General features: G+C 43.1%; 1 protein-coding gene across 1 annotated transcript; it reads right to left on the reverse strand.

Annotated features, from left to right (window-relative positions):
- Positions 1-1,683: 1,683 nt before the first annotated feature.
- On the reverse strand, positions 1,684-25,189 carry wsb1 (WD repeat and SOCS box containing 1). Its single transcript, XM_084442685.1, has 9 exons — positions 24,812-25,189; positions 24,061-24,229; positions 20,890-21,170; positions 15,908-16,039; positions 13,502-13,602; positions 9,982-10,154; positions 9,667-9,780; positions 4,608-4,715; positions 1,684-4,095 (listed from the first exon to the last, which is right to left on the reverse strand). The coding sequence occupies exons 1-9, from the start codon at positions 24,849-24,851 to the stop codon at positions 3,933-3,935; spliced, it is 1,281 nt and encodes a 426-aa protein (XP_084298811.1). The 5' UTR covers positions 24,852-25,189; the 3' UTR covers positions 1,684-3,932.
- Positions 25,190-26,270: the final 1,081 nt, after the last annotated feature.

Consider the following 26,270-nt stretch of genomic DNA (forward strand, 5'->3'; position numbering starts at 1 on the left):
CACGTGATCATAGCAATACAGTGAGCTGTGGCTCTGGATCCTGTCATTTGTGGACTGTTAATCGATGTTATAGTCAATTACATGACCTCAAAAGTAGGTAAACAATAATTTTATTTACATGCAAATGACAAAGAACTGATGGACTCGTGTTTTATAGCTCATTGCAAATTTACTATGATGACACCCATTGTATGTTTGGCCATATGTTATCTATGTTTCTATTTTTTAATTCTGTATGATGTGTATGTTGATTACTGTTTGCAACTGAATTGCCCTTCGAGGACAATAAAGATGATCATGTAGTATATTTTTATACTGTATTATACTGTATTACATTAATCACATCTGTATTACTCTTATGTAGTAATAATTTTATTAGAATAATGAATAAACCACTTATAGTTGGAACTGTGTTAAATTAAGGAGTTTAACATGTGAGTTACAGATGGCTTTTGTCTCTGAGTCAGCATTCCTTTGTCCTGTCCTGAGTCAATAAGATAGCAAATGGTCGCTTCTGAAGTGAAGTAAATTACAGTTTGTAACATGATCCCAGGAAGGACTCATTCTCAGCCCCAGTGTCCGGAGGGGGGCAGAGCTCAGCTGACCCATTGACCATTTAGAATACTAGTTGAACTGTTCGTGACCATATATGTGTTAAATGAACATCCCTTGTATGCAAATTTGTTTGTCATGTTGCCTGAAGCCTGAAGCCAGGATATAAACTCGGCACCTCCCTGAGAACGTCAGTATTGCCTAGAGATTTGACCCATGTGTTAGGCTCGCTCAATAAATTGTTGATTCGACCGTTTTTCTCTCTTGAAGTTCTTTTTTCATTCAAAGTTTATGCATTTGAAATATACTGCAATCACATAAAATCAAATGCACTTGATATATAACAGTAACATTTGATACTGTGTATCATTAGGCTGGGTCCAGACGTATGAATCCGCTCACTCCAACGTTGACTGTTCTCAACGGAGTGTAACGAGTTGACAATTGTGTCTGATATCAGGCTAGTGTATCATTGGTTTACAAAGTTTTCAATGACAAGTCTTCTTTTTGGGTCATTATGAGGACAGAAAATACAAAGACTTCCCATACACTCAAAAGACTGATGGTAGAATAATGGTTAGTTATGTGAATCAGTGTTGGGGGGAAAAAAACATCAATTTGTGTGTAATAAATCATGTTTTTAGTTTCAGTTCTGTTTTCTGTGACTATAGCAGTGCAGCAAGCTTTTTAGTCAACAAGATACCATTGTCTTGATGAACACAGCATAACACACAGCATCTGCCGCTTGCTGTATCTGGACTTGGCCTAAACAGTACATTACAAATCGGTGCCACAGCAGACACTGTAGACTAATTGGAACATCTGGATATCCCCCCCTTCCCTCAGACTTGGAGAATATTCTGGAAGCATTCCACCCTGTGGAGGAGGTTACAACAGCTGAGAAAGCTGAAACACAGGGGGTGGGAGTTGGACATTGCACTGTCAGGACAGGGTCACTGTTCCCAAACTGAAATGTGCTGCTGAATGACCAATGTGGCCCCCATTATATGTAGATTCCCACCTTCTACCTGACAATTTGTTCTCCCTACTTCCTGCCTTTGTTAAATCTATGTTGTCATTGAATTCTCTATTGCACCTGTTTTTAAATGACAAAACAATAGGGGCAAGATGTTAAACTTTAAATTTCCCCCCAAAAAAGAGGCTTTATTTAAACTATAAAAGCAAATGTACAGAAAAGATGGGTACATGAGATTTTATACATTCATCTGAATTAGACATATTCAAGATTTACTGCTGCATACTGCATTCATTAGAGCACTGTCTTTTTCACTGCAGTTGTGGGTTATAGACCTGATTACTTAAGGTTTTCATACTGTACATACATACATACATACATACATCCGCCAGACTGACTGAGTATCCAGCAATGTAACTCATTCATCTAGCAACACATAGTATGACAGCAAAGAGTCACGATACACACAACCCAAACCAGTTTCATAGACACCACACCTCATTGCTCTAAGATCAGAAAAAGAGAAAACAAATTCAACCTAAATGTACAGAACGATTTTCAAGTTTAGCCATGAGAGGGAAAACACAAACTGATAGCCGATGAAGAGACACAGATCATCAAGTACTGTAGGGTCCTTTGGCATCAGCACTTTACAAGGAGACGTTATTGCCAAGAATGACCGATACCAACTATGTATCCACTACCCCTTGGTCAACAAAAGATAGTATGAGAAAACAGTTAGTGGAATAATACTATTCAACTTTGACCTTCTCCACAATCTTTCTGAATAGATATTTGTATTCAGTCCCATGTACTATGACAGGTCTGTTTATAACTTTACAGCACTAGGAGGCTAGCCTCACATTCAATTAGCCTACTACAGTTATAGTTGGACACTGAACACTTCTTATGGAAAGGTAGACAATACTAGTCGTGAACGGATTTTTGAAATTTAATAATTTATTCCCTAGCTATCATGGAATTTTCTGCAATGACCGCAGTGTTCCATGGCCACAAAATATCAGTGTCACACAAACAATTCAGCGACCGGATGGAGACCTCACAGACCTCGCCAGTGAAGAACAATGTATAGGAGGACCAGAACAATAAGACTCTTATGATTATGGTTCATCTTAACCATCTGCTGGAAATTACCATAAAAGTTTCATGGGATCTTTTTTGACATACTTAACGTCCTAGGGTTCGCTACTATAACACATTATAATACGTTCACAGTCTCGGTGTGAGCTCTTCTTGAAGGAGTACAGACTACAAGCTGGTCTCTCATAACACATTGTGTGTCGTTCAGTCATTAACAGATTTTCACATTAGGAGACAGGAAGCAATATACACAAACAAAAAGTATAGATTGAAAAAAAAAAAAGACATTTCAAGAAAAACATACTAAGCCCTCTGATATGTAATTATATACAGGTATATAGATTATAGATATATACATACACTTGCACACATGGAATTGCCTATACAGATTTTTGTACAAGTAATAATATACATTAGCCAGCTAAGGCCTGTCTGTGGTCGAGGTTGTATTGAGCAGGTCAAACATGAGGAGTGTGAAGACTACAGGCAGTCGCTCAGGTGGTAATGAGCGAGTGTGGAGACTACAGGCTCTCTTTGCACTAAACGGGAGGCAGCAAAGTGTGAGGAAAGCGCGTTAAAGGGATAGTCCAACATTTAGCTTGTTTATCCTATCATGTAGACATTTGACCATCCATCCCGTTTTGAACTATCCCTTTCTGAGCCGGCAGAGGCACGTGGGGAAGGCACCTGAGGGTCCAGCAGGCAAGAGGGCTCGCTCACACATACAGTACACACACGTTCAGATTTGCATGTACATGCAAAAACAAACTGGCTGTATACACACGCTCACATAACTCACACATAGACACACACACACACATTCTCTTTTCCCTTCATGCCCCACTCTCTGACAGCTTTTTGAATTCAACCGTTTCAAAACACTCAATCTTTATAGCGAAGCCGGCAGTCGCACGGCGTCTCCCGGAGCTCGGACAAACGGCCAGCATAAGCGGGATGAGATAACACATCAGCGTTTACATAGCTCCCTGTTCCAACTTGAAAGAGGCGAGTCACCCAGAGCTAGAACACACTTCTAGTTACAGTGGGATCTGATCAGCTACAGTAAGGAGGCGACAGGGCTGCTACACGCTGTAAGGCCATCTCTAGGTGACAGGCCACAGAAACAACCGAAATATTCACCACCACCAGCCAATTAAGAGTGGTAAAATAAATAGATGCAAAAAAAAAATAAAAAAAAGAGGTCACCCTGGTGGGGTGATCTGAGTGTGAACAACGTCTGTTGTTGTTGTTTGGTTTCCAGCATGCGGCGGGGAGGAGGACAGGGGGGGGGGGGGGGGGGGGTTTAAAGGATCCGATAGGACAGGTAGTCGCTGAGGGGGGAGGGGATAGGCAGCGCCTGGACCTGCTGGGTGGACATGACCCGCCTCAGCGCCATGCGACACAGGTGCTGCAGGCTGGAGATGCTGCGTGGGCACTCCCAGAAATGCACACTGCCATCACGGGTCCTGAGAGAGAGAGAGAGAGAGAGAGAGAGAGAAAGAGAGTGAGAGAGAGAGAGAGAGGGGGAGAGAGAGAGAGAAAGTGAGAGAGAGAGAGAGAGAGAGAGTGAGAGAGAGAGAGTGTGTGAGAGAGAGAGAGTGAAAGAGAGAGAGAGAAAGAGAGAGTGATAGAGAGCGTGAGAGAGAGAGAGAGAGAGAGAGAGAGTGAGAGAGAGAGAGAAAGCCATCATATACATGTCAATGACTCACTGAGTCAAAAGCTTTCAAAAGGAAAGTCTTTGTCTTGCCCTTGTAGGATATCTTTTAATCGCAAGGCTGTTTGTTGCCCTGCAGATTGTAGACAGAGACACAACGCAGTCCACCCAGTTAGGGCTATGGGTGCGGCGTGGGTGCAACTCCCAGAATGCATTGTTCAACACTAATTCACCAGATACAACTCTATGTGTGGAACGGAATGCTAATGTGAATGGAACATGACATTCCAATTGTGTGTGTGTGTGTGTGTGCGTGTGTCTTACCCAGCAGCTAGGATGCTCCCGTCGATGGAGAAGGCACTGCAGAGGCCGTTGGTGAGAGGGGCCACAGCCTGGGGGGAGCGGTCATCAATGCTCCAGAAACGCACCAGTCTGAGAGAGACACATACAGGAGGAGAAGAGGGAGACAGGGAAGGAGAGGGAGACAGGCAGGGAGACAGGCAGGAGAAGAGGGAGACAGGCAGGGAGAGGGAGACAGGCAGGGAGAGGGAGACAGACAGGGAGGGAGACAGGCAGGAGCAGAGGGAGACAGACAGGGAGAGAGTGAGACAGGCAGGGAGAGGGAGACAGGCAGGAGAAGAGGGAGACAGGCAGGGAGAGGGAGACAGGCAGGAGAAGAGGGAGACAGGCAGGGAGAGGGAGACAGGCAGGAGAAGAGGGAGAGGGGAGAGTGTGACTCCAACAACAGTGGCACAAAAATCACATGATGCTGATGCAGAACTTCAGAAAATATATATAGATTAGATTTTTCTTCTCCAAGTGAGATTTATTCATTAAAAAGAGGAAGTTATTTTCTGCACATAACATTAGTCAACCTCTAAAATACTGACTGAATGGAAACTGATATGATTTCCCTCACATACCAAATCAGACTGATGACAGCAAAACAAATTCCTAACCGCAGCCTTGCCTACAGGGAATGCTTTTCCATCCACCATTTTGTGACTCGCTCCCCTCCCTTGTCCCCTCCCACTCACTGGAGAGCGCTCTGCAGAAAACACAACACTCAGCAGCCCAGCCAACTGGAAGCCAGGGCGTGGCCACCGACAGCAGGAAGCCAGGCGTCAGCTGGTGATTAATGGCCGTCATGTGACGGTCATGTGACTGTTCCAAAGGGGGCCCTGCAACGACAGTTCCTCTCTGCCTCTGACGCTTCAGTGGCTGCCTAACCAGAGAAAAACACCCAGACCTTGGCTTCTCTGTGGCTCACGGTGTGAGGCGTTGTTGTTGTGCACCCATAAAGGTTTCTTTGCAGATAAGTTCGGTTCACTTAGGGAATGAATATGAACCTACAGCCTCCACGACCAACTTCAGAGCTCTTACAAACGTACTTTATTTTTTATTTAACCTTTATTTATACAGATAAAAGCATTGAGATAAAATCTCTTTTACAATACTGACCTGGCCAAGAAGGCAGCAAAGTTTCACATAGAAAGACACAAGGACATATAAAATACAGAGAACAACACAACTAAATATAGAAAAGGCGTAGACCACATGGGAACAATAAGAAATTAAGGTATATTACTACATGAGCAGCTGGTCTTAAGGACTTCTGATAATTTCAGTTTAAAGCTGGCTAAAGGAATAAGTGCCATCAGTTTGAGGCTTGACTGAAGGTCATTCCAAGACCAAGGACCAGAATAAAAAAGGCTCCTTTTTCCAGCCTCAGTCCGCACAGCAGGTACTTGGAACCGTATCCAGGCACTGGATCTGAGGTTGTGAGAGTCACAAACTGGTACAAAACTGGAACATATGTACCGAGGGAGCTTGCCTAAAATGGCCTTATACAATAATATAAACCAGTGTTGCATCCTGCGCATAGTAAGTGAGGGCCACCCAGTTAGGCTATACAGTGTGCAATGATGAGTCCTATAAGGTGCGTTTGATATATATCTCAGTGCAGCATGGTAGAGTGGGTCAAGTTTGGCCAAAACAGTGGGAAAGGCAAATCTATAGATGGTATCGCCGTAATCAAGCTGGGACAGGAATAAGCCAGAGACCAACCTTTTATGAGAAGATGTTGAAAAACAAGCTTTAAGTCTGTAAAGGAAGCCAAGAGTAAATTTCAGTTTCTTAGTTAGGGCTTCAATATGATGTTTAAAGTTTAGATTTCTGTCCAGCCAAAAGCCCAGATATTTGTATGTGTCGACAAACTCAACAGAGACACCGTCAAGGGTGTCAATGGAGAGGCAGGAGGACAAAGACTTAGGAGCAAAGAGCATTGCTTTGGTTTTCATACCGTTTAAAAGCAGCTTGGAATCAAGAAGTGCATGCTGCAGTGTGATAAAATCCAATTTTAGATTGGAAACGGCAATATCCAGAGAAGGAGCACATGAGTACACAATAGTGTCATCCGCATACATATGATTGGTTGAACATTGCATCTGATTACAAATATTGTTTACATATAATAAAAAGATAGAACCCAAAATAGAACCCTGTGGAACTCCCTTCTCCAGGGTGACAGGGTCAGAAACAGTACTGCCCAACCTGACGCATTGAGTACGGTCGGCTAAATAACTCTGAAACCAACTAATGGCATTGTGTCCGAAACAAGACACCGTCAAAACATTAGACAGAATGTGATGATCTACAGTGTCAAATGCTTTGGTTAAGTCAATAAACAGTGCAACACAAAAAGATTTCCTATCCAAAGCAGCCTTAATATCATCTAGGACTTTCAGACTGGCAGTCACAGTACTGTGCTTTGATCTGAATCCAGATTGCAAAGGGTTAAGGATGTTGTGTGAATTTAGAAAAAGCTTTAGCTGAGCAGAAACTAAGGACTCAAGAATCTTTGATAACACAGAAAGATTTGAGATGGGTCGATAGTTATTCAAGTCAGTGGGATCACCAGCTTTCAAGAGGGGCGATACAAAAGCTTGCTTCCACACAACTGGCAGCGTATGAGTTGACAGGGACAGATTATAAATATCAGTAACTGGTTGTGCTATAATCTCTGCTGCAATTTAAAAAAAGAAAGGGTCTAGGCCATCAGGCCCGGCGGACTTTTTAGGATCAATTGATTGCAAACCGTGTAAGACTATGACTCAGGGTACGACCATGCAGAAAATCATGACTTTGCTCATCAAAAATGTGACCAGCCTTTTTGAAATGAGCATTAAAAGCATTAGACATATCATTTTTGTCAGAAATAAAAGCATCACTGACCTTCAGTTTTTATGGAAGACTAGAAACCTTCTTGTTCTGAAGTGATTTAATTGTTTTCCAGAACTTGGAATGGTCGTTAAAACTATCAGTGGTTAAACTCAGATAGTAATCGGCTTTAGCTTTTTTAATAAGAGCTGAACATTTATTTCTGAGGACACGAAAAAGAAGCCAGTCATCAGCAGTGTTTGACTTTCTGGCTAAAGACCATTGCTTATTTCGATCATGAATAAGATTGGTTAATTCTCTAGTAAACCATGGATTGTCTCTATTCTTGACTCTAAATTTTCTAAGGGGGGCATGCTTATTAATAATCAGTAAAAAGTGATCTGTAAAGAAATGGACAGCATCATCGACAGATGGAATTAACGCTGTAAGGTGCCATTTAACTTCCACCAGGTCATGTAGGAAAGCCTGCTCAGAAAGGTGTTTGAAGCAGCGCCTGAGCACAATAAGGCCCTTGGCTTTGGGCAACTTAGTGCTCCTAACGCAAGCAATGGTGCAGTGGTCGCTGATATCATTAGGAAAAACACCAACAGAAACATATTTATGAACTGCATTTGTTAGAATGACATCTATAAGGGTATCGCTGTTGGGTTTGGCAGGGTTTATTCTAGTAGGGCTTTCAATAAGCCGAGTTAAATTCAAAGAATCACAAACCTGCTTAAATTTAAGACTTAAGATTTATCACTCAGCCAGTCCCAGTTTAAATCACCCATTAAGATGATTTCAGAAGAAAACTTAGACAGCCATTCAGTAAGGCTTGTGGTTGCATCTTTGATAGCCGAGGGAGGCCTATAACAGCCAATAACAGTGAGAGGAGCATTTGCTATAGTTATTTGGACAGCTAGAAACTCAAGTTGCCTTGGTATTGAAATCGAGTGAAGGACAGAACACTGTAAATTCTCAGCAGTGCATATTGCAACACCACCAGCTCTGCCCTTACGGTCAGTTCTGAAAACATTATAACCATCAATGTGAATAACATTGTCAGTGACGGTCGGTTTTAACCAGGTTTCAGAAACTACTACAATATCAGGCTTAGCAACTAAAAACCAGGTCTTGAAAATATCTAATTTGGGCACTAGACTCCTAGCATTAACATGCAGAAAACCCAGCCCTTGCCTACAGCTAAACTCATACGGAGTTGGCTGAAGCTGCAAAGAAGCAGAAAAACGCTCTGGACCAGGGTTAATGTTAACATTGCCAGAGAGTAGAAGCAATAACAGTATTAACAGTCTGGAAGATGATTTTTTCACATGGGTTCTAGACGAATTGCTTTTCTGGGGGGCAGGGCCACTCCAGTCCTTCGAAATTAGCGAGTCAAGAGTCAAAAGGGCATATGGGAGAGCGCATTTTATGCCGTAGAACGTCAGCTTTTGGTAAAGTCTATCCGATGGGGTCAGTGCTCCAGAAGTTCCACCATCCGAATGCTCAGAGTGGACAAAGACATCACTGGTAGCCAGACCATCAGCTTTGCCGAGGTGTTGTCTGACAAATAATCCCAGATGAAGAGCAAGCACGAGAGTAGCTTTAGGCAACATAGTGCTGCTACACACCTAGTTTAGCTCAGCTCAGCTTAACCTAGCCTAGCCAGACCAGGAAAGCCAGGGGCAGGTGGAAGCAGGCCTCAGCTACAGCAGCAGGGCAGGGCAGGTGGAAGCAGGCCTCAGCTACAGCAACAAAGCAGGGCAGAGCAGGTAGAAGCAGGCCTCAGTCAGCACAGCAGAGCAGGACAGCTCCCCAGCAGTCAGGGGAAGAAATTCAGGCCATAGACCACAGAGCCAGTAGAACTCCAAAAGGTCCACAAAACGGTAAAATGAGAAAATGCCAGGATCAAATAAAGACTATTACTTACTAAAATGGATGTTAAAAGTGCTAAAAACCAACAAAAAAGACCAATCACTAACAAACATTCAGCACAGACAATGGGGATGCTGCCATCTTGGAAAAGGGGCGGGGTCAGAACGTGAGGGGTACTCCAGTGCAAACATCTGCATTGAATTAATTCCCAATACTCTCATCTAACCATTATTTATGTAAGTGGGGCCTACTGAGGCCAGGCTCTCTAGTTCGGGGTAGCTGAGCGCAGCCTTGTGCAGTCGCACGTTTGTAAGATATGAAAAGTCTGCTGACCAGCCTGATTCCTCACCTGTCGTCTGTGACGGTGGCGATGTGGCGGCCGTCGTGACAGAAGGCCACCGAGCGCACCCAGCGGTCGTTCGCCCCGCCTGCGAAAATGGGGGAGGGGGGAGGGAAGAGGTGCCTGGGGGAGGGAGGAGAGAGGAAGATGAGACTTTCGCCTTGGAAAGCAAGGACCTCCTATTTGTGTTCCCTGGGCAATGCTTGAAAGATTGCCCAAGAGTGAGATAAGCTGTAGTCCTGATTATTTATAATAGAAAGGTGGTGGTAGGCTGTTGTGCATTGTGTGTGTGTGTGTGTGTGTGTGTGTGTATTCGAGTCTCACCCCAGCTCCAGCAGTATGGTGCCCATGTGGGGGTCCCACACGATGACCCGAGTGTCGTAGGAAGCAGTGGCCAGCAGAGCCCCGTCCGGGGAGAACTCACAGGACACCACATCGTGATGGTGACCCTCCAGCCTCCGGATCAGGGAATACTTATCCATGTTCCACAGGAAAACCTGCAGAAGCAAAACGTCCATGTTATAGCCACCAGAATGAAGCAAGAGAAGGGATATGTCACACACTTAAATTACTACTACCAATTTAAAAACAAACTCAAGGCATAAATAAGAAAACAAAATCAGGAGACATACTTAAAGGGAATTAAACAGTAAGCTGAAAGTAACGCTCAGTGTTATTTTAAAGCTCATCAGGCCAAACAGTACAAATCCAGCACAGGCTAGACAATCAGCCAGGCTACGTTACAAAATGACACTATGAATTGTTTCTGTTTACAAAGTTACCAATAACTCCATATCAGCTACGACTATACAGTGTGCTCCATATATCAGTATATAACTACAATGTTTAAACAATACTACATTTCGTTGAATAAAAAAACTACACAGAAAAATAGAAAATAAAAACGAGTAGTAACTTAAGTTAACATAATGTTACTCCACTGGTTTCCTCTTTGAGAGTTTTAGTTCACGTGAGTTTAATAGGCTCACGTCGCCGGGGAGGCCTAGGGAGAGACAGATACTGCAAGAGAAAAGAACATTTGATGGCCAAAAGATTGATGCCTTTGGCAACACACACACACACTGACACACACTCTCACACTCTCACACTCTCACACACACACACACACACACACACACACTTGCAACTGAGATCTGACATTCTGCACATTTTTTTTTTTTTAAGTCAGCCATGGTTTTAAATATTACTTTGCTCCAGCGCAATGCATGATCAGGAGAAACATACCTTCACATAAATTAGCAAATCACAGTCTTTTAAAAAATAGCATTGCATAGTTACAAAGGCCACATAGTGTAGTGTAATTTGTTAAAATTTTTGCTTCTTTAAATCGGGAGAATGTCGGGTACTGCAAACATTGCACCTGAGCAAAAGTGCAACAACACTTCAGCTAGAGCAGCTAAGTGCCGTACCAGCATCATGTTGATGATTTGAGGGGCTTGTCTAGTTTACAGAGTCCTCTTCCTCCCCTGTCAGTGGGATATGAACGGGCCCCTGACGCCTGTGGCTGCTGCCTGCAGCTCAGCCCAGCCGCACCCTCTCTCACTGTCAGGGCCAGAAAACAGCAGCAGCTGCTGGCAACCGAACGAGGGAAAACCAGTTAAAAAATGGAGGACAAAACGGTCATTGCCAGTTTCCTCTCTTTTGTTTGTGCCCATCTCCACACTAGCATTTCTAGAGGAAACTATTTGATTGAATTTATGCACTTTAGTCAATGATTGGTTTTTGAAATGTTTTGTATTACTGGTATTCAGCCATCTGTGAATGTATCGCCCTCTCCAGGTCTTGAAACATTGACCGCTCTAAACAATGTTAACGTTTTTTTGTTGCCCTTAAATTAAAAAGGCAGCTGGGAATTCACTGTCTTGCATTGTGTCTTTTCCACTGGAAGAGTGTTTTGGACAAAGGCAGACATTTATAGAGATGCAGGCAGTCTGCAGAGGCACAAAGTGTCCTTTCATGTTCCATTTATGCCAACAGTGCCCTGAGCCCTGCTCTCTAACCCGTCCACTAGAGGCTAAGCGGGCGTGGCACTATGGCCCGGCGTGCTGCTGGCTGCCCCTGGGCCCGGGGAAGAAGGGCAGCCAGACACAGTATTACACATGGATAGAAAGCTAGCTAGCTATCGCATTAGCATGTAATAACAGTAATAACTCAAATAGAGCGGTAAAGAGGCTTTACCCGTGGTATATCATGAATATACAACGGCTCTTCACCAATCAGATTGAGAGGTCTACAGGTCTAAACTACAGTGACTGAAGTGCTCACTAAAACTAACCATGAAAACCATAAAATGTCATAACTGAAGGTGAATGATACTGAAGACTAACTGATTTAAATGGATAATAAAAACGACTACACCAACAAAAAGTGAGCTACTGTGATCTGGGGTGAAGTCGGGGAGGAGGGATGGAGGCGTGGGGGGGGGGGGGCAGGGGGTGTAAGGGAGGGGACGGAGGTAAAAGGCTGTTGTTGTTGTTTTTACCACCATCTGAGTGACTTTCAAACTGAAATGAAAAAGGAGGAACTGCGACAGCAGAGGTAGACAGACACGGAGCAGCACCTACGTACGGGCCGACCTGGCGTGTCAGGTGCCAGAGCACAGTACGTCCCCAGGCGCGGTGGCACCGCTGACCCCGGCTGCTTAATGTCAGCGCAGCGCTCCCTTCAAAACCAACTCACACAAAGAGCTCTGCCACCACCTGTGACAGGGAGAGCAAGACACACACTGTATGGACACACAAAGCCTGACAAACCCTAGTACCCTGGATAAAAGCCTGACAAATCCTAGTACCCTGGGTAAAAGCCTAACAAGCCCTAGTACCCTGGATAAAAGCCTGGCAAATCCTAGTACCCTGGATAAAAGCCTAACAAGCCCTAGTACCCTGGATAAAAGCCTGACAAACCCTAGTACCCTAAGCCTGACAAACCCTAGTACCTTGCATAAAAGCCTGACAAACCCTAGTACCCTGGATAAAAGCCTGACACACCCTAGTACCCTGGATAAAAGCCTGACACACCCTAGTACCCTAAGCCTGACAAACCCTAGTACCCTGGATAAAAGCCTGACAAACCCTAGTACCCTGGATAAAAGCCTAACAAGCCCTAGTACTCTGGATAAAAGCCTGACAAACCCTAGTACCCTGGATAAAAGCCTAACAAGCCCTAGGACCCTGGATAAAAGCCTAACAAGCCCTAGTACCCTGGGGCTGACAAACCCTAGTACCCTGGATAAAAGGGGGAAGAGGTGTTGGCTTTAGTAACTGCCCTGCTCATAGAGAGAACAGTGGTATATTCTAAACCATGTGCACTACATTGGTTTGGGCAATCTGGCCACAATTAAAAACAAGTCTTATTCTACATGTGCTTTGGTTGTTTCTTTAAGGTTTATCACACATACGGTCTTTGTCAGTATCAGTCGGCTGTCATCTACATAGCAAGGCATTTGCTTTCAAGACTTCTGTGTCTCTTGCGTCAAACAATAAATGGATTCTGAATTGAGGACATGAAACAGTACAAAAGCAGAACAAGGCTACTTAAACTTATAAAAAGCCGTACTGTACATTTCTATTGTCTACATTTTACAATAACAAGTCTGTTAACACTGCTAACAAAACCCAGCCAAACCAAACAGAATGTGCATGCAGGTTGTAGTACAGCTATCAAGGACACCGATCAGCAGGTACAGTTTCTACGGAGGTGGGAATGGGGTGGAATGTTCCATAGGTTTCATCAAGCATTACTGTACACAAGCACAAGCACAGAGTAGCAAACAACCCATCTCAAAAAGAAGGAGAGAGGAGGAGAAAGGAACAGGTGTACGTACCGATTTACCAGCTCCGACCGAACAGAGGATGGTGGAATCTGGTGAAAAGGCGCTACAGTAGACCCAGTTCTGATGGCCCCGCAAGACCTTCACCATGTTTCCTGTGACAGGGGCAAACAGAACTTATGTTAGGTCAGGTGAGGTGTAACTGTATACCAGCGCGTTAGTCGTTAGACATTCGTCATCCTTATGATTCTGTATAACAAACAGTGTGCAGAATTTACTGAATCAATTATAGAAACGTTGGGGCTTTCCTGGTCTGAAAACATCAAATCCTATTACATTAAGTGTTCTTAAATACTGATTATTAAGAATGAGGTAATTTGAGAAAATGTTATTCCTCATCGATGTCTGTTTTGGTTAAAACAACAATTGATAATGGTTGTTTTTGGAGAAAAAAAACCTACTGGAAAGTGTCTTTCCCTAACAAAGAGGAATTTAGGCCAGAACATGATATATGGCTTTGCCCCACATTCTCTTTCAAGAGGCCAACTCCCCCCACATGCTCGGCTGGGCCTCATTAGCCAAGGTGCACGTGAGCCATTATTTGGGAAGGGGGAGTAGATTCCAAAGCAGTGGGGAAAAATCAACTTAATAGTAATCCCTGAAAACCCCTGGCTATGTTTGAGTGAGTCTGTGTGTCAAACACATACAGTATCTCAACCTTAAAAAACACTAGTGAAGCTTGCTGGCACTTGTCTGGAAATCTGCTAGAGTGATCCCTTTACATAAGGGAGGTGATAGGGATCTTTTAGACAACTATAGACCCATTTCCAAGTTACCATGTCTTGCTAAAGTTTTGGAGACTTTAGTCAATAACCAACTCAAACTTTTCCTTAGTAATAACTCAGTGCTTAGTCCTCACCAATCCGGATTTAGAGCAAACCACAGTACAACCTCAGCCATTACCCTGATCACTAATGATATAATTACTGCACTAGACAAGAAAAAGCACTGTGTCGACACTGTTGATCACCATCTGCTGCTGAAGAAATTGTGTCATATTGATTTAGATAGTGGTGCCTGTGATTGGTTTCAGGATTATCTGTCCTATAGGCACTAGTGTGTAAACTCAGGTAATGTACAATCTGAATTTTTGTCTGTATCCAAGGGTGTACCGCAAGGCTCTGTATTAGGTCCAGTCCTTTTCACAATTTTTATTAATGGCATTGTCTCCTCCTTGAATGACTGTCATGCTCATTTATATGCAGATGATACTGTCCTATACTGTATTGCTGACTCTCTACAGCTGGCCGTGGAAAGATTACAGCTTTCTTTTAATGTTTTACAGGAGGCTCTAATTAGCCTAAAGCTGGTTCTTAATGCTGGTAAAACCAAATTTATGTTGTTTTCCAGAGCAAGGAATGTCAACATTGATAATATTCAATTATCCACTGTAAGTGGCTCCTTTATTGAGAGAGTCACGGAATATAAATATCTTGGCCTATGGCTAGATAAAAATTATCGTTAAGATACCATGTTGACTATCTTGCCTCAAAGCTACGACAGAAAGTTGTTTTTCTGTATAGAAACAAATCTAGTTTTCCATTATTTAGTAGGAAGAGGATTGTTGAATCTGTTTTTTTAATCTTTTTGGATTATGGTGACATTATTTATAGGCATGCTGCAGCTACAACTCTTAAACCTCTATACTCAGTCTATCACTCAGCCCTGAGGTTCATTACTGGTGAAAAATACAACACTCATCACTGTTTACTTTATGATAAGGTAGGCTGGTCCTTGCTAGCTGAAAGGCGTAAGGTACTGGCACTGGTACAGTATTTGTTTATTTTCAAGGCCCTCATTGGCAAGCAGCCACTCTATATTTCCTCCATGTTAGAATGGTTCACTGGAACTTACATGACTCGATCCAGTGATTTGTTACTGCTAAATGCCCCATATGCTTTCTCTGAGCTTGGGAAGTCAGCTTTCTCCATTGCTGCCCCTAGTTCTTGGAATGTTCTTCAGCATTCTTTAAAGATGGTGAGGCTTCCTTCCCTAGCTGAATTTAAACGGGTATTGTCTGGCTATTGTGTTTCTAAATGTAAATGTTTTAGCTGATTTTATCTCTGTTGTATGTAATTTCTCTGTATCCCTGTTGTATGTAATTTCTCTGTCTGTACACTCGTCATCTCTGGAAATGAGGGAAACCTCAGAGATTTTTCGAGTCTAAATAAAGGTTTAAATAATAAAAAAAGCATCTGGGCAGATCGCAAACAAAACTACCCTGACGAGAGCCTACAGTACATACAGAGCATAATGAACACTGTATGCTTGAAAACACAAAACTGATGCCAAAATAGAGTTGAGGAAACCATAGTGCATGGATGTTTTAACAGTGGTTCACAGGAATACCAAGTCTATATGTTTTACAACAAAACAACCACCATGGATGCTCATTCTTACCATCGTCTTTCAGGTCCCAGACTCGCAAGGTCTTGTCTCTTGAGGCCGAGACCAGCACAAGGCTGCCGTCAGGGGCAAAGGTCAAGTCTCGCACTATATCTGTGTGGTCCATCAGATTCAGCAACAACTTTCCTGCAAACACCAATCAAAACAAGAACAAATATATACCCAATCAGATTCAGAGTACTAATAAGGCTACTCTCAGTCAAAAACTCTTCTACTCCTCACATCTTGAGGTATTTGTCATGGCTTGAGGATTGGAATGCTGGATTTCACAACATGTATTTCATGAGCGTAGGTCCTGGCGTAGACCGCTTGGGTTAACACACCTGGGAGATTTGTTCCCATGTTTGTAGTTGCTTTCATGTAACAACTTTGCACCTTCTGTATATTGTACTTCGTATTCAACTGTTTTGTATTTTTGTACCTTTGTTTTATGTACACGTTTTTGTATGCAGGGCTTCTCAAATGGGACTCCCTACATAAATAAGGGTTAAATAGAACAATTACTTATAGCTGCTGCGCAGCAATGGGTCGGGGTCGGGCGGAGTAAGAGGAGGAAGGAGACAAATGACAAATATACAGTATGAGGGTCTAGGTGTACACATATATACACAAACTGGTGCAGGCATATGTTTTCCTGTTAACTGCTACAGGTAGATGGAACAAGGTTTGAGGTTGTGACATGGCCACAGCTCTTTTCTGTCCTGGCCACACAGTGAACTGCTCACCAACATCAGGACTGTTCATATTTTGCCATAGGCTCAAAACTCACCTCAAGAAGTACTACCAGGATTGTCCCTCTTAAAGGATAGGTTCACTGAATAACACTTTAAGCCCTATTTCTAGAATCCCTAGCATGTTTCTGAGAGGTACAGGTTAAAATTTCTCAAATAACACCACCCCAGACCTCGGGCTGATTTTCGAGTGCGCGCGCATCACGTAAACATTACAAGTATAGGGCCTCTCGTAATATTGTTAAAAAAAACATTTGCATTTCAGACTCAGGTATGGCGTTGTGTAATCTTACCAAGCCCAGGATGCTCTCCTGTAGATGGTAGGCTAATCGCCATACGAATTTCGAAACAACAGCTAAAATCAAATAGAACTATTTTTTTTCGCCGAACAAACTACCTCCTCTTTCACAATGTAAACTTCTGCACCTCGTTATAGCGACGGTATCAAAACCAAATTAAATTCCTCGAATTCCGATACAATACAGAGCTAGCATCCTGGGCCTGGTAAGATTACACCATGCCATTCCTGAGTCTGAAGTGCATGTTTATCATTGTTTTTTTTACGATATTACGAGAAGCCCTATACTTGTTATACCTTAACTTGATGCGTGCGCACTCGAAAATCAGCCCGAGGTCTGGGGTGGTGGCATTTGAGAAAATTTAACCTGTACGTCTCAGAACAATGCTAGGAATTCTAGAAATAGGGCTTAAAGTGTTATTCAGTGAACCTATCCTTTAAGCACCTATTGTTTTTTTTTGTTTTTACTTAGTTTTTACTTACTTTACTTTTGCACTTTATCTTATGCACTAGATTATACTCTTAGTCACTTGCTTAGAAAGGAGATGCACTTGTGAGTTCTGGTGAATAGTAGTACACTAACTTCCTATGTTAAATGTAATTATTGTAAATCACTTTGGATAAAAGTGTCAGCTAAATTACTAGTGTAATGCAAACACCCAAAGACATGCCATGCTGTTGCTAACTAGCCAAATAATGAATCTTAGCTGTGTTGCTGAAAGTTGAAGATTGAGGGGGGATGTCATATTATTGGTTGACATTGGTTCAGTCCAACTACTGTTTGTAAGCACACATTTTGTTTTACATGAAAAAAATATTGGATTTTGATAGAATACTGTAGCAAACCAGGGCCCAAGCCCAAAATGTCCGCCTGTGCCAAAAGTAGACGCATACAATTCTGAAAAATGTCACGCTACACATACCATGTCATGAAAATGTTGAATTTTTTTTCATGCGCATTGGAGATTTATTGAGCGAGTATTTGCAGTAGCTGCATGCAGTACTGTTTACAGTAAAACATTTTGATGCGCTGTGGGCTCAATTTTTTAGATTTCAAAAATCTGTGAAGATCGTTTGTGGAGGGCAGTCTGATGATGTAGTGTAGCAATTGGGGTTTCAATTGACCCAAAAAATGTGGGAGGAGTAAGGTTTGATAGGCTTTACAGTTTTGGAGAAAAACAGAGTGATGGACTTCATAATTCCTGCCAGCTCAAAGCATATGGGAGTGTCTGCTCACTTGGGCCTACATGTTGGTGGTGGTTGCAAAGTGATAGCATGTACAGCTGATTTGTTATGATTTTTTTTACGTTTTAAACTTTAGACGGTTGCTGTAGCGCCACCATCAGGACTATTGCCTCCCTATGCCAGTTGAGGACCTCTGGCATAGGACTGGACCTATGTGCAAAGTTTGGTGATTTTTCATGCATGGGAAGTCAGACTTCCAAGGAATCTAATCTCTCTATCTAAGGCATCTAATAAAACAACTATGAAAGCAGTAAAGGGAATACTCACTCATAATAGTCAAATAATTGTGAACAAAGGAATAAGGGTGAATGTGAAAAGTAAAGAACTGAAATTTTGAGAAAAGGTGGGTACTTTGAGTAATTAGAGTGAAATATAAGAGTGAGTATGAGTCACGAAAAAGAGCATCTAGTCTAAAATCCTAAAACAGAGTTTAACAAGAAAAAAAGAAAGAACAGATGTGTTTGGAAAAGAGACCGTTGTTTTCATGACTTCCCACAAATACCACTAGATTTGACTGTGCACTTGTATAATTTAGAGCAGGGCTTAATTTAGAAGTCTGAGCTCGCTATGTTGCCTTTATACAAAACACCACACCAGCAAAATCCAGATTTAATCACTGCAATTTGTTTCTTCCTGACACATTTGTCACATGTCATTTGACACACACAATTACAGCAGCTATTTCCCAACGTCTGGCACCACCAAGACGGGAGACCTGCATGATGGTGATCTCAATGACACACAAACTGTGAGTGAACCAGCCAGGTCCTTTCAAAAGTAATCCTGCCTGTCAATACGGGATAAAGAAAGTAGGCAGTGTAATCTGAAACTATGTTATGCCGCTAGCTCACCTATTCCATTTATGAAAAAGAGTTACTATGATACTCATTCTGTCGCATCATCAGAACAAAAGTACTAATTTTTGTGACATTTGTTGGGAAATCGTCTATAATGCATGTAATTATGGAGTTATTTGGAAGCCGTAAAGCCCATGTGACGTCAACTGGCTTGTTGACAAACTGTGGTTGAAGTGAGCTGAGGATCTGGATAGATTTCAGTAACCCAGATACCGTGGTTCATCTTCAGCCAATGACAATGTGCCTCTGGGACCGGCCCCATCAAACTCAGCCGACTAAGCAAGGGCACTCAGATGACTGTTCAGGGCTTAACACTTTGTCATGGTGCCTTTTCAAGGATACACCCTCCCATTTAGTTCCAAAGTTCAGTAGTACAAATACTTGTGGTGCCCTTTAATGAGTACTTAAGTTATTAAACTCAGGGCTGAAATTGTTAGCATTTTGCTCCTACGCAAGTGTCATCCTAATTTCCCGATGCTCTGGCAGGAACAGAATAAAGAATGAAAATGAGAAATTATACTTTGAAAATTAAAGACTGTTGTTTTGTAGACCCTAAACACTGCTTTTACAGGCCCAGAATAGGCCGGTGAGGTCGATCGATGTGGTCACGGCTCTTCTCCGTCCTCGCCCCGCAGTGGTGAAATGAACTGCCCACTGACGTCAGGACCGCAGAGTCACTGCCCATCAGGCTCAAAACTCATCTCTTCAAGAAGTACTACCAGGATCCTCCCTCGTAAGCATCTATTGTATTTTTATTTTGCTACTATTGCACTTTGGCTTTAGCACTAGATTATGCTCTTTCTTAGTCACTTGTTTTAGAAGTAGATGTACGGAGGAGATGTACTTGTGAGTTCTGGTACACTGACTTCCTACATTATTGTAAGTCGCTTTGCAATTATTGTAAAGCGTCTGCTAAATGACTAATGTAATGTAATGAATACCTTCAAAAATACCTTGGTAAATATGGAGGCATGAATGTATGCGTTGCTCTGGGTCGATAAACATTCAAGGGGAAGTTCAAAGGGCAGGGCCTTGACTACGTGTTTATGAGAGAGCCAATGAGTCTGAGAGAAAGAGGGGCTCGACGGCCTTTTAACGTCAGCAATGAGTCTGCAGCCACATGGGAGAGTGGAGGGGAGGAGCAGGGAGCAAACATCGTCAATCAGGTGTTTCAGCAGAACCAGCAGAGCTAAAGCCTGTGTCAACACCGTATATAACCCCCACTGACAGTCTGTATGTGTGTGTGTGTGTGTGTGTGTGTGTATCTCTGACGGTCTATGTGTGTGTGTGTGTGTGTGTGTGTATCTCTGACGGTCTATGTGTGTGTGTGTGTGTGTATCTCTGACGGTCTATGTGTGTGAGTGTGTGTGTGTGTGTGTGTGTTTGTGTCTCTCCTGGAAACCAGAAATCAGGCAGGGGATTGGAGGAGAGGAATATGGCAGATCCCAGACTGAGATCTTATTTCAGTTGAGGCTTAACAATTACCATTCTCTCAGTATAACGTTAGGAAAAAGCTAGTTTTAGGAAAAACCTAGTTTTGGGGGGTTTACGTAATCTAGATTTGTCTACTCTCTTTAATGCTGTCCACTGCTATTAAAAATGCTGTAGTTTGGCAACTACTGAAGTCTGTGGTCCAGCTTTCACTGCCAGAAAAACCTGCAGTAAAACCAGCACTAAAGGCAAATCTGACTACCATAGGTTTATGCTTCAAGATATGTTCTCAGGTTCTGGCGACCACAGAATACTGTCACAGATCAATACTGTCACAGATCAACTTGATCCATGAAATGACGCTACAGGGGGAAAAACATTTTCACTAAAAAGGTTCACTAGTTCTTCTCTCACCAGTGTAGACGTCCCAGATTTTGATGCGGCCGTTGTTGAGGCCTGTGGCCAGCAGGAGCTGGTCTTGGCCGAACTTGAAGCGGTGCCATTCGATGTTGACGCAGCGACTCTGCTTCTCTGGCACGGAGGAGCCGAAGGCCAGGCCCCAAACAATGTCACCGCAGTCGATGGTGTGCTCGCGAGGCTCGCTGGCCGCCGGCGCAGCCGGTCCCCCATCGCTGTTCTGGCGCGACCCACGGCGAGGGCTGGCTCCGCGGGTGTGGGTCCCGTGGCCCGCAGAGCTGAAGAGAGCAGGGAGCAGTGGAGGAAAGGAGGGTGGGGGGGGGGGGGGGGTGGAGGAGAACGGAAAGTAGTATGAAACGGAGGTGGAGGGAGGCGTGGACAGAGGAGGAATACAGAGCAAAGATGGAAAAATGTCAGGAGGGGGGTGGGGAGAGACAGTCAGTGTGGTGAGACATTCCTGTTCAAACTAACAATTTAGATTTCTCAACAGGGGCCAGGGGGCCCTCAGTACTGCAACACTACTACTGTAGGTCAGTAGGAATGAGAACATGTAGGACTGGATTAACTAGGCTGTGGAACTAGAAAAAGAAGAAGACTAGGGCATGTGGAACTAGAAAAACCACGTAGCAGCTAAATGCCTCCACCCAACAATGCAAGTTGCAGTTAACCTAACTAACCCTAACCCTAACTAACTGCTAACCTAACCTAACCCTAATGCTAGCTAGCTAACGCAAACTCTAATGCTAATGCTAGCTAGTTAAAGCTAGCATTAGTGTTATAATTATATGTTAGCTTTAGCGTTAGCATTCAAAAGTGCCTTTTGTGATGTCATAGTGACCTTGACCTTTGACATTTGAATACCAAAATCTAATCCAATTAATCTAATTAAGTCCAACTGGACATTTTGGCCAAATATGTACAAATTCTGTCAAGCCGTTCTTGAGATATTGTGTTCAGCAGGCCAAAAACACCTTTTGTGAGGTCAGTGACCTTGAACTTGGACCTTTGACCCACACGATCTAAGCAGTTCATCATTGAGTGCCATTGAACATTTGTACCAAAGGGGAAGAAATTCCGTCAATGCGTTCCCGAGATACTGCATTAACAAATATCGGACGGACGGCCAAACTACATGTAGGCTCTGAGAATATCACAGGGCTTTATTAACTAGGCTCTGAGACTATCACATGGCTTTATTAACTAGTCTCTGAGACTATCACAAGGCTTTATTAACTAGTCTCTGAGACTATCACAAGGCTTTATTAACTAGGCTCTGAGACTATCACAAGGCTTTATTTACCATCTCTGAGATTATCACAAGGCTTTATTAAGCAGGAAGGCAGCAGATAACTTGCCACGTGTCCTTGGCAGCTCGGAGCTTCGACACACTGAGCTCTTTATGTTTCCCCTCAGGGTGGAGAGAGAACCAGCAAATGAACTTCTAGAAAATTCCAGAGGGAGATTAATTTGTCTGTACCAGAATTCAGAAGATTCCAGAGGTCATATCGAAGGTGTAGCGGATGTTTTTATCTATCCTCTGACAAAAAAAAGCAAAGTGGATTGGCTTTTTGTTGTAAAAACGCTATGGAATTCTTTTGATTCAGTGTGTTTCTCCTATCTGTTAACAGACGCCTATCTGTTAACAGCAGGTTTACAACCAGACATGTTGCACAACATGGCAATTAGCTTTCAAATGTGTATTTTACTGCAACAATAAGGTTATAAAATCTCAAGCTGTTGTGTTTTGCTTTCTCTTGCCAAACATTTCCAAAGCCAACACCCATGAAAAACGAAAGTCTGTTTTTATACAAGCTATTCTCTCTGTAAGGCATTTACAAATTATTACTTGAGTGGAGTTAAATGATTTATAAGAATCAATCTGTTACATTTATCAACAGTTGGCTCTGTGGTTCTGAAGACAGCTCAATCTATAGCTGGCATCACATTATTCCAGCACCACATGTTAAGTGACACATGAGGTTTATGTAACTATTAACAAGACACAACAATGTTAAACACTAGACTGTGACAGCAAAGGCAAAACAAATAAGGCCCTAATTTCCAAAAGGCACAATAACCTACTGCTAAAACGTTCAGTCATAGGACATGTGTACAATGATATTTTTGGCAAACCCATTTGTAGGGGCCTTTGTAGTTGCACAGAAAAGGGCCGTGCAGCAGGGTGACCTGCGTTAGCACTGGGCGAGGAAACACTGAAAGGGTCTGAATGCTGGACAATAAACGAGGGCATGCGCCAGCCGAATACCCGCTGGACTCAGGCCACGGCGCAGCACACGCCACTTCCACCATGTTCTCATCCTCCCCTGACTGCAGTCTCTGCCACATGAGACTCTAGACCAGTGCTTCTAAAATAAAAGTTAATGCGAAAAGCCTGTTGCTTCTTTATGCCAGTTAAAGCTGTAGTATGCAACTTCTGCTCTGTGAGCCTGCTGCTACAAGCTAGCAATGAGCTAACAACCAAGGGTTAGCTATGGGCCTGCTACGAGCTAGTAATGAGCTAACAACCAGGGGTTAGCTATGAACTAGCCCCTTTCGGGACTGTAGGTATACGGTCGTTGGACGAGCTACTGCTCTTCGTATCTACAGTCCCTTGTCTCTCCGTAGACCAGCTGTCCTAAAATGTATCCCCCGCTCTTCTAAAAAGTGATGCTTCTCAACAAAGTGTCAGAGAAGTTTCACAGATACTCACTCACTCACTCACTCACTCACTCACTCACTCAGGAGGCTTTCAGCATACCTGGCGGTGGGTTTAGAGCTCTCAGAATAGCTAATAAACATGTTTAATATATCTTATTTGACCTCTGGAAAACTGCCTTGTGAAAAATGGTCTGTCTTCTTCTGCGTTTGTTATTGGTGATGCACCAGGATCCTGGACCTGGATCTCAGCACGCATGCACACTTTCAACCAGGTGTGGCCACACCTCCAAGCTACTTCTTCTTCTTTTTTGTTATAATAATAATTATATATAATTATTTACACAGAGGGGCTCAATCACTAGAGGCTTGGCCTCTAGATTCATCATAGTAATAAAGCAATATTCAAAATGTCGGAAATCTTACATACTGCAGCTTTAAATAAACAAAAACACTTTCTCTCATCTATCCTTCCGTGTTGGGTACAGCCAGGTCAGGGTATACAGTACTTACAAATTCTTTAGACATTCTGTCCAAGGAACCAGCCTCACGATGCGATGCCCCTGAGACCAAGCGAAGTAGGATCCATCAGGTGCGAAAGCTACGGTCCAGGTCTCCCGACCGGACTTCTGGTCGAAGGGAGCAACAGGTACTAAGAGTTCACCAATGAACTTTGCCTTACCTGTGGGAAAAATACAAATCAGAGACAGCTCAAACATTGCTGTGAACATTTGTTTGACATAGACCAGAGGCGTCATGACCCGTCATGACCATAACATTTAATTCAGATTACATTGCACTAAAAGCATTTGTAAAATAGTTACCAGGAAAGTTATTTAAGATCATTCAATTGTGTACAGGTCATGATGGGTGGATTATCATGTTAGAGTGCGGGTGAGGTTTTGACGCTTGTAGACGGAAATAGAAGACTAGAGACTTGACCTAAATTTGATGCGAATGATGAATATATAACATCACTTTAGAGGAAAAGGCCTAAACTGTTTGTTTATCTGGAGTATGTCGTCTGAAAATGTGGACAACTACCGCTCTCGAGAAAGCAAACATTGTTTTGTTATCTATTAAAAATTTGTTTTATGCATTACATTTAAGCATTACGTGTCAAACTTTAACATTGGCAGTGTATTATGTTGAAAATGTATAAAAAGCAACATCCTTATAAGGTAAATATTAGCCTATAGCTCTCTGGTTTTATGCATGCTTTACAACCCCTCCCCCAAACCCAACAGCGAAAGGGATCTCTTACCTATTTCATTTTCTTTTACACAGTCTGGGAAGCTTGCCATCTAAATAGAAACAGGATCCTAAGAGAAACGCCTAACGGTTTACTGACAAAAGTATAAAGAAATAAAGATATCTAAAATGATCTTGCGAAAAAATAGGGAGGAGATCCCCTTGTGGTTGTTTCTTGCTGACGAAAGTGATATGCGGGAGGGCGCACGTAGGCTAGCTGGTTCCGTTAAAATACAGTCACCCTTAATCTGACTTTATAATCCTCGTTTATCATACGTCGACGTGTGGTTTATTCTGTTAAGTTTATATTTCAATTTGTTTCGGTGAAACCTCCCGATTGAACGAAATTGCTCTGAAAACGAGTGAGTTATCGAAAGCGCGTCTACGTCGAAATGCGATGACGGCCTCATGGATAATTTATCTCATTACTGAGCTCGTGGTGGGAGGGGTTTCACTGTACGTCAGCACAGTTGCCAAGGAGATAAAAGCACCTCCCCTTACTACCCCGCGCTTATTATAAGCTCCATGCCATGCAGGTGCTGGGTGTAATAGACTGTGTCTAGAAACCTTTTGGAAAATGCACATTTATATCCACACCTTATTGCCTATCAAATAATTTCTTCCGCAATCATGGTAGAGCTGGAGAAAGAGGAAGTACGTATGAGTGGGGATATAAGGACCGGTTCAAAGCAAGGCTGTGAAGGAAGCTAAACAACGGTACTCTGAGAAACTCCAACACCAATTCTCAAAAGGAAATGTGTCCTCTGGAAAGGCCTCAGACAGATCACGAACTAGGCTACAAACCGAAATACGTATTTCAAATACCCCCTGTCCACTGGCGACTCACGCCTAGCCAACGACCTGAACGAGTTCTACTTAAGATTTGATAAACAACTAGTCCCCCCCCCTCCCCCAGCTGGGACCCGGCCAGACCTCTCCACACCTGCCCCACTTTCCCTGGAGAAGGATGTGAATCGTCTGTTCAAGAGACAGAACCCCAGGAAAGTGGCCGGACAAGACTACCTTCCCCTCCATGCTGAAACTGTGCTGATCAGCTAGAGACATGCCATGTCGGCCTACCAGCCTTCGTCAAGACCTCCACCATCATCCCCAAGAAACCAAGGATCACTGGCCTCAATGACATCGCTCTGACCTCTGTAATAATGTAGATTTTTTAGCATCTTGTTCTGCTGCATCTCAAATCCATCACAGACCCTCTCCTGGACCCTCTGCAGTTTGCCATCAGAGCCAACAGGTCAGTGGACAACGCAGTATATGGCCCTACATTCCAGCACCTGCAGTTCGCAGGCACCTACGCCAGGATCCTGTTTGTGGACTTCAGCTCTACTTTCAACACCATCCTTCTCTCCCAGCTGTGCATGCCCAACTCCACCTGCAGGTGGATCACAGACTTCCACAGCAACATGTGAAATTGGGCAAGCATGTCTCTGACTCCAGGACCATCAGCACAG

The sequence above is a fragment of the Borostomias antarcticus genome, assembly GCF_949987555.1.
Source record: "Borostomias antarcticus genome assembly, chromosome: 1".
Lineage (NCBI taxonomy): Eukaryota > Metazoa > Chordata > Actinopteri > Stomiiformes > Stomiidae > Borostomias > Borostomias antarcticus.